The sequence below is a fragment of the Tachyglossus aculeatus genome, chromosome 14 (assembly GCF_015852505.1).
Source record: "Tachyglossus aculeatus isolate mTacAcu1 chromosome 14, mTacAcu1.pri, whole genome shotgun sequence".
NCBI classification, from domain to species: Eukaryota; Metazoa; Chordata; class Mammalia; order Monotremata; family Tachyglossidae; genus Tachyglossus; species Tachyglossus aculeatus.
The window spans coordinates 53,923,259-53,937,489 of NC_052079.1; the positions used below are offsets into that span (position 1 = coordinate 53,923,259).

The window sequence follows — 14,231 nt, forward strand, 5'->3', positions numbered from 1 at the left end:
GACTTGCCCAAAGTCACACAGCTGACAAGTGGCGGTCAGTCAGTCAGTCGTCAGTCGGTCAGTCTGGCAGTCATTAATCATCAGTCAGTCAGTAGTCCATCAGTCAGTTCGTCTGTCAGTCGGTCAGTCAGTCGTCAATCCGTCAGTCAGTCGTCATTCTTTCATTCAATCATATTTATTGAGCACTAACTGTGTGCAGAGCACTGGACTAAGCGCTTGGGAAGTACAAGTTGGCAACATATAGAAGACGGTCCCTACCCAACAGCGGGCTCACAGTCTAGAAGGGGGAGACAGACAACGAAACAAAACATACTGACAAAATAAAATAAACAGAATAGTAAATATGTCCAAGTAAAATAGAGTAATAAATCTGTACAAACATATATACAGGTGCTGTGGGGAGGGGAAGGAGGTAAGGTGGGGGGAATGGGGATGGGAACCTGTATATATGATGTATGTACATATTTATTACTCTATTTATTTTACTTGTACCTATTTATTCTATTTGTTTTATTTGGTTTATATGTTTTGTTTTGTCGTCTGTCTCCCCCTTCTAGACTGTGAGCCTGCTGTTGGGTAGGGACTGTCTCTAGATGTTGCCAACTTGGACTTCCCAAGCGCTTACTCCAGTGCTCTGCACACTGTAAGCGCTCAATAAATACGAATGAATGAATGGGGGGGGGGAGGAGGGGGCTCAGTGTGGGAAGGCCTCCTGGAGGAGGTGAGCTCTCAGTAGGGCTTTGAAGGGAGGAAGAAAGCTAGCTTGGCGGATGGGCAGAGGGAGGACGTCGTCAGTCAGTCAGTCAGTCAGTCAGTCAGTCAGTCAGTCAGTCTGTCGGCACTGAGGACCAGAGAAGTGAAGTTACTTGCCCAAAGTCACACAGCTGACAAGTGGTGGTCAGTCAGTCAGTCTGGCAGTTGTTAGCTAGCCATCAGTCAGTCAGTCAGTCCGTCTGTTAGTCTGTCAGTTGGTCAGTCAGTTGGTCAGTCTGTTGGTACTGAGGCCCAGAGAAGTGAAGTGACTTGCCCAAAGTCACACAGCTGACAAGTGGTGGTGAGTCAGTCAGGCAGTCGTTAGTTAGCCGTCACTCAGTCAGTCAGTCAGTCGGTCTGTCAGTCAGTCACTCAGTTGGTTAGCCAGTCAGTCAGTCAGTCAGTCAGTCAGTCAGTTTGCCTGTCTGTCAGTCAGTCAGTCAGTCTGTCTCAGTCCGTCTGTCAGTACTGAGGCCCAGAGAAGTGAAGTGACTTGCCCGAAGTCACACAGCTGACAAGTGAGGGTCAGTCAGTCAGTCAGTTGTCAGTCGGTCAGTCTGGCAGTCGTTAGCCATCAGTCAGTTAGTCCACCTGCCAGTCTGTCAGTCAGTCAGTCCGTCAGTCGTCAGTCAGTCTGTCAGTCTGTCGGTCAGTCCGTCAGTCAGTCCGTATGTCAGTCTGTGGGTTAGTCGGCCAGTCAGTCTGTCAGTCGTCAGTCAGCCAGTCTGTCTGTCATGTCAGTCGGTCAGTCAGTCTGTCAGTTGTCAGTCAGTCAGTCAGTCTGTCGGTCAGTCTGGCAGTCGTTAGCCATCAGTCTGTCAGTCAGTCAGTCCGTCTGTCAGTCGATCAATCAATCGTATTTATTGAGCGCTTACTATGTGCAGAGCACTGTACTAAGCGCTTGGGAAGTACAAATTGGCAACACATAGAGACAGTCCCTACCCAACAGTGGGCTCACAGTCTAAAAGGGGGAGACAGAGAACAGAACCAAACATACCAACAAAATAAAATAAATAGGATAGAAATGTACAAGTAAGATAAATAAATAAATAAATAAATAGTCGGTCGGTCGGTCAGTCAGTCCGTCAGTGGTCAGTCAGTCGGTCAGTCTCTGTCTGTCTATCAGTCCGTCAGTCAGTCAGTCCGTCTGTCAGTCGGTCAGTCAGTCCGTCGGCGAGCGAGCGAGCGAGCGAGAGAGCGAGAGTCAGGCCCCGCCGGGCGGGCTGCGTCTCCGCGCGTCAGCGGCAGGGGGCGCCGGTCCGGAGGCGCGCCGGGATCGGCCCCGCCCCCCGAGTCCCCGCCCCCTCCCCGCCCCGACCAATGAGAGTCCGTGCCCGCCGACGGCCCGCCCCCAGGGGCGTCGGGGGCGCAGGCGCAGAGCGGCGGGGCGGGGGCCGGGCCGTCGGCGAAGATGGCGGCGGGCCTGCCCGGCGGGCCCCGACACCGACAGCCCCGTCACCATCACCACCACCGTCGTCACCGTCATCATCACCACCGCCGCCTCAGCCGCCCCGACGACAGCAAGGGGGCCCGGGCGGGGCCATGAGGGCGCCTGGGCCGGGGCCCCAGCGAGCCTGACGACGGGAGCCGCCCGGCTGACTGACTGACTGACTGCCTGACTGACTGACTGACTGACGGGAGGCTCCCGCCATGGCCCGCCTGGCCGACTACTTCGTCCTGGTGGGCTACGGGCCCGACCCCGACCCCAGGGGTGAGTGTCCCCCGTCCCCTCCGTACTGAACGCCCGGCCTGGGCCCTCCCGCCCAACGACACCGATCCGGTCGCCTGTATTAAGCGCTCACTCGGTGCCCGGCACACTGCCCTAAGCGCTGGGGAGCTTCGACCCCCCCCCCCCATCCCTTCAATCGCCAGCCGTGAGACTTCGAGCAAGTCGCTTCACTTCTCTGGGCCTCGGCTCCCTCACCCGGAAAATGGGGGTGAAGACTGGGAGCCCCACGAGGGACAACCTGTTAATAACGACGATGGTATTTGTTAAGCGCTTACCGTGTGCGAAGCGCTGTTCTGAGCGCTGGGTGATCAGGTTGTCCCACGGGGGGCTCACGGCTTTCATCCCCATTTTACAGATGAGGGAACCGAGGCCCAGAGGAGTGACTCGCCCAAAGCCACCCAGCTGGCAATTGGCGGAGCGGGGATTTGAACCCACGACCTCTGACTCCCAAGCCCGGGCTCCTTCCACTGAGCCACGCTGCTTCTGATCACCTTGGAACCTCCCCAGCGCTTAGAACAGTGCTTGGCACATAGTAAGCACTTCACAAATGCCGTCATTATTATTTATTATTTATTCTCCGGGCCTCAGTGACCTCATCTGGAAAATGGGGATGAAGACTTTGAGCCCCACCTTGTACCTCCCCAGCGCTTAGAACAGTGCTTGGCACATAGTACTTCTCTGTGCCTCAGTTCCCTCATCTGGAAAATGGGGATGAAGACTGAGCCCCACAAGGGACAACCTGATCACCCTGTATCCTCCCCAGCGCTTAGAACAGTGCTTGGCACATAGTACTGCTCTGTGCCTCAGTTCCCTCATCTGGAAAATGGGGATGAAGACACTGTGAGTCCCACAAGGGACAACCTGATCACCTTGTATCCTCCCCAGCGCTTAGAACAGTGCTTGGCACATAGTACTTTTCTGTGCCTCAGTTCCCTCATCTGGAAAATGGGGATGAAAACTGAGCCCCACGAGGGACAACCTGATCACCTTGTATCCTCCCCAGCGCTTAGAACAGTGCTTGGCACATAGTACTTCTCTGTGCCTCAGTTCCCTCATCTGGAAAATGGGGATGAAGACACTGTGAGTCCCATGAGGGACAACCTGATCACCTTGTAACCTCCCCAGCGCTTAGAACAGTGCCTGGCGCATAGTAAGCACTTAATAAATGCCATCATTATTATTTATTATTTATTCTCTGGGCTTCAGTGACCTCATCTGTAAAATCGGAATGAAGACTGTGAGCCCCACATGGGACAATCTGATCACCTTGTATCCTCCCCAGTGCTTAGGACAGTGTTTTGCACATAGTAAGTGCTTAACAAATGCCATCATCATTATTATAATTGTTGTTGTTGTTATTATTACAAGGTCATCAGGTTGTCTCCTTTGGGGCTCCCAATCTTCATCCCCATTTTCCAGATGAGAGAACTGAGGCCCAGAGAAGTGAAGTGACTTGTCCAAAGTCACACAGCGGACAAGTGGCAGAACCGGGATTAGAACCCACAACCTCTGACTCCCAAGCCCAGGCTCTTTGCAGTGAGCCACGCTGCTTCTCTGGTTGTTGGAGTGTACTCTACCAAGCGCTTAGCACAGGGCCCCGCACACAATAGCGCTCAGGATTCATTCAGTCATATTATCGAGCGCTTAGTGTGTGCAGAGCACTGGACTAAGCGCTTGGGAGAGGACAGTTCATTCAGTCATATCGATTGAGCACTTATTGTGTTCAGAGCAGTGGACTAAGCGTTTGGGAAGCACAAGGCGGCAAGAGATAGTGATGGTCGCTACCCAACACCGACTGAATGAATAGTAATAATAATAATAATAATAATAGCATTTGTTAAGCGCTTACTATGTGCCGAGTACTGTTCTAAGCACTGGGGGAGATACAGGGAAATCAGGTTGTCCCACGTGGGGCTCACAATCTTCATCCCCATTTTACGGATGAGGGAACCGAGGCCCATCGTCGGGTAGGGACCGTCTCTATATGTTGCCGATTTGTACTTCCCAAGCGCTTAGTCCAGTGCTCTCCGTGCAATAAGTGCTCAATACATACGATTGAATGAAGTGACTTGCCCAAAGTCACACAGCTGATGAGTGGGGGAGCCGGGATTAGAACCCGTGACCTCTGACTCCCGAGCCTGGGCTCTTTTCACTAAAGAGGGTTGGCCCCGGCTTCGGGGGTTGTCCAGGCTGCAGAGGGAGGTCGGAGGTCAAGGAATGGGCGTCTGCCCCAGAGGGGGCGGGGGACTGTGGGCACCCCGATCCTGAGCGGTGGGGGGACTGGAAAGGACTCCCCCTCCCATGTAGGGGGGGCCCAGGACTGATAACGATGGTATTTGTTGAGCACTTACTCTGGGCCCGACATAGTTCTAAGGTAAAGATAATCAGGTTTTCCCATGAGGGACTCTCACTCTTAATCCCCATTTTACAGATGACAGAACTGAGGCCCAGAGAACAATAATAATAATAATAATGGTATTTCTTAAGCGCTTACCATGTGCTGAGCGCTGTTGTAAGCACTGGGATAGATGCAAGGTTATCAGATTGTCCCACGTGGGGCTCACGGTCTTAATCCCCATTTTACTGATGAGGGAACTGAGGCAGAGAAATGAACCGACATGCCCAAAGTCACGCAGCCGGCAAGTGGCGAAGCCAGGATTAGAACCCACATCCTCTGACTCCTAAACCCGGGCTGTTGCCACTGGGCCGGGCTGCTGCTTGGTCTGGGGGAGCTCAGCATTGAGGCACGGTGAGGGCACCCGGGGATCTGCGGGGGTGGCGGCGCTGCTCTTTCAGAGCGAGCCGGAAAGCAAGGCCCGATCGGTGCCCGGGTGCCAGGAGGAAGGGGGGAGCCAGGGGCTCGGCTTGGCAGAGCGGTGGGCGGGGAGCCCCTCTCCACCCCGCTCTTTCCTGCAGGGAGGGACTGGGGGGAGGAACAAGTTGGGAGAGAACGGGTTCCGCCGGCGTGGGGGCGGGCAAGGGAATGAAGACCAGGGCAACGGGTTGACCCCTCCCATCACGGCTGGAGTTGGGGAGGCGGTGTGGGATCCCCGGGATGGGTGCCCCCCCAAGCCCTTCTCCCGAGGAGCTGGGCCGGCCGCCAGTCCCGTGGCCGCCCCGCCCAGGGACCCTCTGGTGACCCCCACGTAGGGCCACCTTGCCCGCCGCAGGGAGGCCAGCAGTGCCAGCCTCCAACCAGCCAGGCTACCAGCTTAGAAGATGGGCACGGCTACTGTCCTGACCGGCTGGTCAGAGACAGGAGGACCCTCTTGGCTGAGGGTCTTGGGGCGCCCTGTGCCCACTCCTACCCCCTCGGAGGCCGGGCGGGCCCAGGTTGGCCCTGGTGCCAGCTGTGTTGGGGGAAGGCTCCGTGGCCTCCTCTTGGCCCGGAGGAGGGGAAGGGGGAATGGGTTTTTAAGTAGCCTGGGCTGTGGGGGCCTCGCTCTCTGTCCTTGCCGGACGGCCCATCCCTCTCTCCCCGTTGGTCAAGGCTGCCCCTGGCCTCCTCTAGTGCCCAGCCAGTGCTCAGCTTCACCTGGCCCTGGGCTGGTGGCCCCGGGAGGCTGCAGCCTGTGGGACTCAGGTGGGAACTCTGGGAGCCTTGGCCTCCGGTGGTGTTGGAAGTGTCTGACCCCTGGGTCCCTTGTCCCCTCCGCCCCCTTGAACCACCCCCGTGCCGTGGCTGGGATGGGAGCCGCAGCGGTAATCTGGACCGATACGCAGGTCCATCCCCGGGCCTGGGGAAACTGAGGCCCACCTGGGGGAGGGGGGAAGGATGTGAGCTGGGAAAGGGGGTGGGGGGTTGCCGTGGGCAGCTGAGGCTTGTTTCCTCGCTGCTCCCCCCGCCCTCCCCATCTTCCGGGGGTGGGCTCTGCAGACCTAGGTCCTGCTGTCCTTGTGCGTGGGCACAGTGAAGGGGAGGGAAGAGCTTGCTTTGTGTCAGCCGGGAGAGGGGTGGAATGAAGCAGGTCAAGGGACCAGGTCTGCCCACCCCTGCCCCTTTAGGAGTGTGTTTTTTCGGGGTCGGAGGCCGTGCTGCCCTTCATCAGGTTTGGTCTGGCGGTGGACAGAAGGATGTCCGCACCATGATGGACTCGTGTGTGTGTGTTCAGGTTCATGTGCTTGCTGGGGTCCCATGTTGGGGGGGGGGGGGCGGTGTCTCACTTCCAGTGGGGAGACCGAGGCCTAGGGGAGGGAGCAGACATCCGTGGGCTCGAGCTGAACCCTGTTCTCTGAACCCCGGTCTCCGGAGGGTGGCCACCCCGGCTACAACGGTTGGCCCCGTGAGCCCACCCTGGCTCTGGCCCCGTGGTGTGGGCTGGGCCATGTGACCAGCACAACCTGGCATCTTCTGGGGCGGCGCCAGCAGCGTGATTCAGTCATTAAAGCTTCCCTTCTCCTCCTGTCCCCAACATCCCCCAAGGTCCCCCGAGATCCCCTGGGCCCTGGTAGGGCCTCGAGGGAGGAGATTTGGGGTCCTTTTTGGGGGCTGTCCTGGTCCTAACCAGGGAATCTGGGACTTGATCACTGGCATCTCAATCCCTGGGTCTCCCCTCTGGGTCCTAGAGCGGCGGTGCCCAGGAGTCCTGGCTGGCAGAGGCTTAGGGTGTCAGGGGAACACGGAGGGGGTTCAGGGTGAGGGCCGGATCCGCCCCAGAGGGCCGGGCCGGGCGGTGACTCATGCCCGGACTGGTTGGGTCGGTCCCACCGGCCGGCCGCTGCCGAGCCCCGAGTGGCTCCCGGCTGCCAGGGCGCAGGCCGACCCGCCCTCCCATCTCCACCTCTGCCCCCGGGAGGACTGGGAGTGGGGGGCCCCAGCTGGGCCCTATTGTCCCCCGGACCCACGGTCTGCCGGGACCGTGGCCGGACGGCTTTGGGGTACCCACATACCACCCCTGCCACCTGGTCCTGGGGTGCACAGACTCCCCCCGCCCCGCCTCATCCTGGGGTACACCGACTCCGCTCCTCCCCCCTAGTGTGTGTCATCCAGAGAAGCAGCGGGGTCCGGTGGATCCAATCAGTCAATCAATTAATCGTATTTATTGAGCGCTTACTGTGTGCAGAGCACTGTACTAAGCGCTTGGGAAGTACAAGTTGGCAACATATAGAGACAGTCCCTACCCAACAGTGGGCTCACAGTCTAAAAGCGTGGGCTCCAAGCTGGGATCCAGCTTGGGCTTGGGAACCAGAGGGCCTGAGTTCTAATTCCGGCTCCGCTGTGTGTCTGCTGTATGACCCTGGGCAAGCCACTTTCTCTGTGCCTCCGTTTTCCCATCTGAAAAATAGGGATTAAATCCCTCCCAGCTAGACTGTGAAGCCCGTGCCGGCCAGGGACTGTGTTTAAACTGGTAACCTTGTGTTTACCCTAGTGCTTAGAAGAGTGCTTGCAAGGCACATAGAAAGCGATTAGCAAATAACCTAATTTCGACTAATTATAATTACATCCCCCTGTCATGTGCACTGCCGTCTTCTCCTCCACCTGCCGTGCGTGCATCATCCTGGGATACACAGGCTGCCCCCCACCCCCAACCATGTCCTCCCTCCCTCTCCTCGCCTCTGTATATGAGAAGCAGCGTGGCATAGTGGAGAGAGCACGAGCCCGGGAATCAGAAGGTCGTGGGTCCTAATCCTGACTCTGCCACTTGTCTGCTGGGTGACCTTGGGCAAGTCGCTTTACTTCTCTGGGCCTCAGTTGCTTCATCTGTAAAATGGGGGTTGAGCCCCACGTGGGACAGGGACTGTGTCCAACCCGATTAGATGTATCTACCGCAGTGTCTGACACGTAGTAAGTGCTTAGCAAGTACTGTAAATATTGTTATGCTTAGGGCTGGGGTCCTTTGACCACCCTCTCGCCGGGGTCACCCAGAAGACGCGGTCTCCGGGGCAGCCGTGGGGCCGGCTCCGCTCGAAGCAGAAACCCACCAAACCGAGGGGTTGGGGAGGTCCGGAGGCAGGAGCGTCGCGGCTTTGGCAGGCTGGGGTGCTCCTTCTGTCCTCCCTCCTCCTCTGTCCCCGCGCTACCACGTCTGCCTCTCCTCCGTCCCCTCCCCGGGCCCTTTCCAGCTGTCGGGGAAGGGGGCGGGACCCGGAGGGGACAGGGGTGGGACTGGAGGGGGCTCTGGGTGCGTGGGAAATGCTGGGCCGGGCCGGGGAGGGGGAGGCTTGGAGTGGCAGCATCTGGCCCGGGCGTGGGGTGACGGGGACGGGGAGGAGCCGGGAGGACCCCAGTCCCTAAGCACGAGGCGCCCTGGCGCGGGAAGCGAAAGCCGGGTGCTCGCAGAGTGCTCCCAGCCTGATGGGCAGGAAGTGGGGCGGGAGCCCAGCCAGATGGGGCTGCTGGGGCTTGCCAGATCCACCCCACCCCCGCCCCGCCCCGCCCCTGCATCTTCTGGGCAGGCATTGGGGTCCCCAAAGGGAGAAAGGGGCTTTCCCCGCTCGGTATGTTGCGGGGTGGGCAGCGAGCATCTCTGCGGGCAGAGCCCAGCCTTTTCCCGGGGCCCACCGCATCCAGACTTAGCCTCTTCTCCCCTGCCATGCTCTCCCCGGCGGAGCCAGAGCCGCAGGTGGGGTGGAGGAGGGCTGGGGCAGCCTCTGGCGCGCCCTCCGTGGGAGGGCCTCCCTGCGCCCCCATCTCCAGCACGAGGGGGTCCGGAAGGACCGGGGCTGGCCTTGTAGGGGCCGCCCTGAGGTGGAGGTGGTGGTGAGGAGGGGGCGGTGTCTGTCACCCCTGTGCCCCCCCACGGTTGCCAGGCAGGGTCCCGGGGGCACGACTGGAAGGGGCAGCGGTCCGTGGGCTCGGCCCTCACGGCCCTGCGCATGTGGGCACCTGTGGGGCTGTGCAGGCTCCTTGGGTGGGGGCCTCTTCCTGTCTGCTGGGGGCGGGAGGGCGGATGTGTGTCTGCACCCCTCCGTCGAGGATGGGGCTCAGCCCCCGGGGTGCTGGCAGTGGCGGCCTGACTTGGGCCGGCCGGGCCGGGAGGGTCGTGGGGGTCGGCGGTGGGCCGGACGGGGATCCTCCCGGCCTATCGGCTTCTGGGGCAGCTCAGAGCGGCTGTGGCCTCCAGCGGCGACAGCTGCGCCTCCCTGTTCTGTGAGCGGGCACGGTCTCTGTTTGCCCGTCCTGCCCCACCCTGCTGGGACTGGGGCCGCGGGCTGCCCCCAACCGCGGAGATCTCAGGCGTCCTGCCGGCGGCCCCCGATTTGCCTTCCTCTTTCACCCCTCACCCATCTTCTCGCCCATCCCCCCCGGGGACCTGGGCCCAGAGCAAGGGGCAGCGCCTGGCTGGAGGCCTGGGGGAGGAGACAGTTGCCCTCCCCAGGACTTTGGTCCTCCTGTTTCCCAGCAGCTTTCCTGGCCTACCCTGGCAGCGGGCCAGCCGGCAGTGAGGCCTGCGGGAGAAGGGAGCGTGTCCCCACCGGAGCCGGTCCGGCCGCGGGACCCGGGCAGAGCTCGGTCACTTGGGGTCTGGAGGCCTGCCCGGACCGGCCGAGACCGGGCCAGGGGCAGCAGCATCCAGGACGGGGACGTTTTCGATCCCCGGCGACCCATCCGACTCGCCTTGTGCGCATGAACGCTCGATCCCGGGCAGCACCCGGGTAACGGGCATGACCCCGGCCCGCCCAGGTAGGGCTCTGGCCGGGGGCCGGGTCGTCCCGTGTGGCCCCCGGCAGGTGGGTCAGCGGGGTCGCCCAGGCTGGGACTCCCTTCCCACGTCCCTCCGGCTGATGGGGGAGAGGCAGGGTCCCGGCTGAGGTTTGCCTCCAACCCAGGCTGAGCCCCCTGCCCGAGGTGTGCCCGCTGGCTACTGCTCAGGCCTAGCTGGGGGAGGGTCCCGCCCTGCCCACACAGTGACCCCAGCAAGTCCCTCCCTCTCGGGCACGGGCAGTCTCTGCCTACGGGTGGGATGAGATCTGGGTGCACCAGTTCCTGGCAGTGCCACCTCTGCAGCCCCAGGGGCCTCAGTCCTGCACCCGCCCGCCCGCAGGCTTTGCCCTGATTGGCCTCTGGAGCCCTGGGGACCAGGCTCCCACAGTGCACGGGGCAGGAGGAAGAGGTGAGCGGAAGTGGGGCGGCTGGAGGTTAGACTAGTTGCTTTGAGGTCTCACCCATATATAGTCAGAGCCCGGGCCCCTCCGGCCCCCGGCCGCTCCCCGCCTTGCTCCTCGGGCCCCGGTTTCCTGCTCCAGGCCTGTGGCGGGGAGGGGGTCGCAGCGGTTTGGGGACCGGCCCATGCAGGGCTCGGGGGTCGTCCAGGAGCCCCACCCCCAGCTGACCGGCCCGGTCCCAGCCCCAACCCCTCCCCAGCTGGCAGGCCGTGGGGGGGATTTCTGGGACAAGCTGTTCCCAGCATCGGGCGTGAGAACAGGAACGTCTCCCCACACGCGGCCTCCCACCCGGGCCTGCTGGTGCTGCTGGATGGGGCTCGGGGCTGGGGGCTCCCGCCACCCGGCCGGGAGTTGGGGCTACAGTGAGTGGCCTCCTCTGACGCCTCCGCGGGACAAGTGGGGCCCAGGAGGGAGGGGCGGAAGGCCGGATGTGTGTGTGTGTGTGTGTGTGTTTGTGTAAGAGAGAGAGAGAGAGAGACAGTTAGTGTGTGTGTGTATGTCGGGGTTTGCTCTCAGAATGCCTCCAAGCCCAGACTGGGGGCTGGCCAGCTCTCCCCACCATCCCGACTTCCCCCAGGCCTCCTGGGTGCTGCCTTGTGTGACCCGGGGCCCAGGGAGAGGAGGGCCGGCCGGAGGGGATTTCTGGCCCAGCCGGGATCTCCCCAGCTTTCCCGCCATCACCGGACGTCCCTGAAGGGCCTCCTGGTTTCAGTAACGACAGCCGTAATCAATCAATCCATCAGTGGTATTTAGCGCTTACAGGGTGCAGAGCCCTGCACTAAGCCCTTGGGAAAATCAACAGAGCCAGCAGACCCCTTCCCCTAATGATGGTAAAATGATGGCAGTGGCGGTTGTTCGGAGCTCTACTGTGGCCCACTGAGGGAGATACACAACCCAGTCAGGTCGGACACAGTCTCTGCCTCACGTGGAACTCAGGGTCTGAGGGGGAGGGAGCGCAGGCGGCTCATCCCTTTAGACTGTGAGCCCACATCTTTTAGACTGTGAGCCCACCTTTTAGACTGTGAGCCCACTGTTGGGTAGGGACTCTATATGTTGCCAATTTGTACTTCCCAAGCGCTTAGTACAGTGCTCTGCACACAGTAAGCGCTCAGTAAATGCGATTGATGATTGATGATCATCCTTCCTTCCTCTCCCCCTCGTCCCCCTCTCCACCCCCCCCATCTTACCTCCTTCCCTTCCCCACAGCACCTGTATATATGTATATATGTTTGTACATATTTATAACTCTATTTATTCTACTTGTACATATCTATTCTATTTATTTTATTTTGTTAGTATGTTTGGTTTTGTTCTCTGTCTCCCCCTTTGAGACTGTGAGCCCACTGTTGGGTAGGGACTGTCTCTATATGTTGCCAATTTGTACTTCCCAAGCGCTTAGTCGAGTGCTCTGCACATAGTAAGCGCTCAATAAATACGATTGATGATGATGATGATGATGGACAGATGAGGAAACTGGGGGGCCGAGAAGTGAAGCGACTCACCCCAGGTCCCAGTGGAGGCAAATGGCAGAGGTGGGATCTGAACCCAGGTCTCCCAACTCCCAGGTCCTGGTTCTTCCGGCTAGGCCGTGCCGCTTCTCCTCCGTCAGTGACCACCTCAACCCTGCTCTCCGGCCCTCCCACCGTCCTCTCACCTCCCTCCCCTGTCTTCCCACTCTCCTTTCTCCACAGCTTCCCGCTCCCAGGAGCTACTGTGAGCAGTCCATCTTGGGGTACTTAAGCAGCCCATCTTGGCGGGGGTAGGGGGACCTGTCCTAGATTTGGGGGCCAAAGTGAGGGTGTGGCTCCGAGGAGCCCCCAGGCCGACCTTCCAGCCCTCAGCCGAGCTCAGGGCCCGGAGCCGTGGTCAGGTGGCGACTCCTAGGGCCGGAGACTCCAGGCAGAGTCCAGGAGGGCAGCGGGTGATGATGGTCAGCCTGAATCCCAGTCTCTGTTGGCTCCAGGCCAGGGAGGTGGGCTAGGTGTGCTGCCTCAGTTTCCCCATCCAAGGTCAGGGATGCACCTAATAATAATAAGGGTGGTATTTATTAAGCGCTTACAAGGCGCCAAGCTCTGTTCCAAGCACTGGGGTAGTTACGAGGTAATCACGTTGTCCCGTATGGGGCTCATAGTTCTTAATCCCCGTTTTACAGATGAGGTAACTGAGGCACAGAGAAGTTAAGTGACTTGCCGAAGGTCATACAGCAAACGGGATTAGAACCCACGTCCTCTGACTCCCAAGGCCGTGTTCTTGCCACTAGGCCACGCTGCTTCTCCTGAGTAAGGGAAGCCATGAACCCAGGTGGCGAGGATGGAGAGAGGGCGGGCAGGTGAGGGATTGCTCTGTGTCCGGGGCCGAGGCTCCTGGGAGGACTTGGGGGCCCGGGACAGAGAGGATGGGCAGGGTGGTCCGGGAGTCTGCGGGGGAAGCGAGTCCGACTGCTTGGGATGGTGGGGGGAAGCTGCCCCATGGCCCTCAGACCCCTTGGTTCTCCCAACTGCTGACAGGAGTCATCATCATCATCATCAATCGTATTTATTGAGCACTTACTGTGTGCAGGGCACTGTACTAAGCGCTTGGGAAGTACAAGTTGGCAACATATAGAGACGGTCCCTACCCAACAGTGGGCTCACAGTCTAAAAGTGGGAGACAGAGAACAAAACCAAACATACTAACAAAATAAATAGACATGTACAAGTAAAATAAACAAATAAATAAATAGAGTAACAAATATGTACCAACATACATACATATATACAGGTGCTGTGGGGAAGGGAAGGAGGTAAGATGGGGGGGGTGGAGGGGGGGACGAGGGGGAGAGGAAGGAAGGGGCTGAGTGTGGGAAGTCCTCCTGGAGTAGGTGAGCTCTCAGTAGGGCCTTGAAGGGAGGAAGAGAGCTAGCTTGGCGGATGTGGGGAGGGAGGGCATTCCAGGCCCGGGCGAGGACGTGGGCCGGGGGTCGATGGCGGGACAGGCGAGAGCGAGGTACGGTGAGGAGATCAGCAGTGGAGGAGCGGAGGGTGCAGACTGGGCTGGAGAAGGAGAGAAGGGAGGTGAGGAAGGAGGGGGCGAGGGGATGGATGGACAGCCTGGAAGCCCAGGGTGAGGAGTTTCTGCCTGATGCACAGATTGATTGGTAGCTACTGGAGATTTTTGAGGAGTGCCGCCGTCCCGCTCGCGCCCTCCCTGTAGCGGTGCTCCCAGGTGCTGGAGCCGGAGGGGAATGACTGCAGGGGGGTGGGAGCGGGGAGGGACGGGTCACTCATTCGTCCTTGGGTCTGGGGGCCTGGAGCCGACTCGCGGAGGCGGGGTCGCGGGGTAGGGGCTCCAGCTGCTTAGGGGAGTGGGCCGGACTAGGGGCAGCTTGGACACGGGGGGCTTTCCAGATCCAGTGGGGACAGACCCCAGTCCCCTGCCCTGACCCTCTCTCAGACCCCTGTTCTGTCCCCAGCCTCCTGAGCCCCCTCCTTCCTCTCCCCCCCCCCTCCCCATCCCCCCGTCTTACCTCCTTCCCTTCCCCTCAGGACCTGTATATATGTTTGTGCAGATATATTACTCTATTTATTTATTTTACTTGTACATATTTATTCTGTTTATTTTATTTTGTTAGTATGTTTTGTTTTGTTCTCTGTCTCCCCCCTCT

The 14,231-nt window shown here is 59.7% G+C and overlaps 1 protein-coding gene across 3 annotated transcripts in view; it reads left to right on the forward strand.

Annotated features, from left to right (window-relative positions):
- Positions 1-2,173: 2,173 nt before the first annotated feature.
- SBF1 (SET binding factor 1) overlaps positions 2,174-14,231 on the forward strand; it is a 30,267-nt gene continuing 18,209 nt past the window's right edge. For all 3 annotated transcript variants that reach the window (XM_038756227.1, XM_038756229.1, XM_038756228.1), the window contains exon 1: positions 2,174-2,464. In XM_038756227.1, coding sequence (XP_038612155.1) covers positions 2,404-2,464 — 61 coding nt within the window. In that variant the 5' untranslated portion in view covers positions 2,174-2,403. The remainder of the gene's footprint in view (positions 2,465-14,231) is intronic.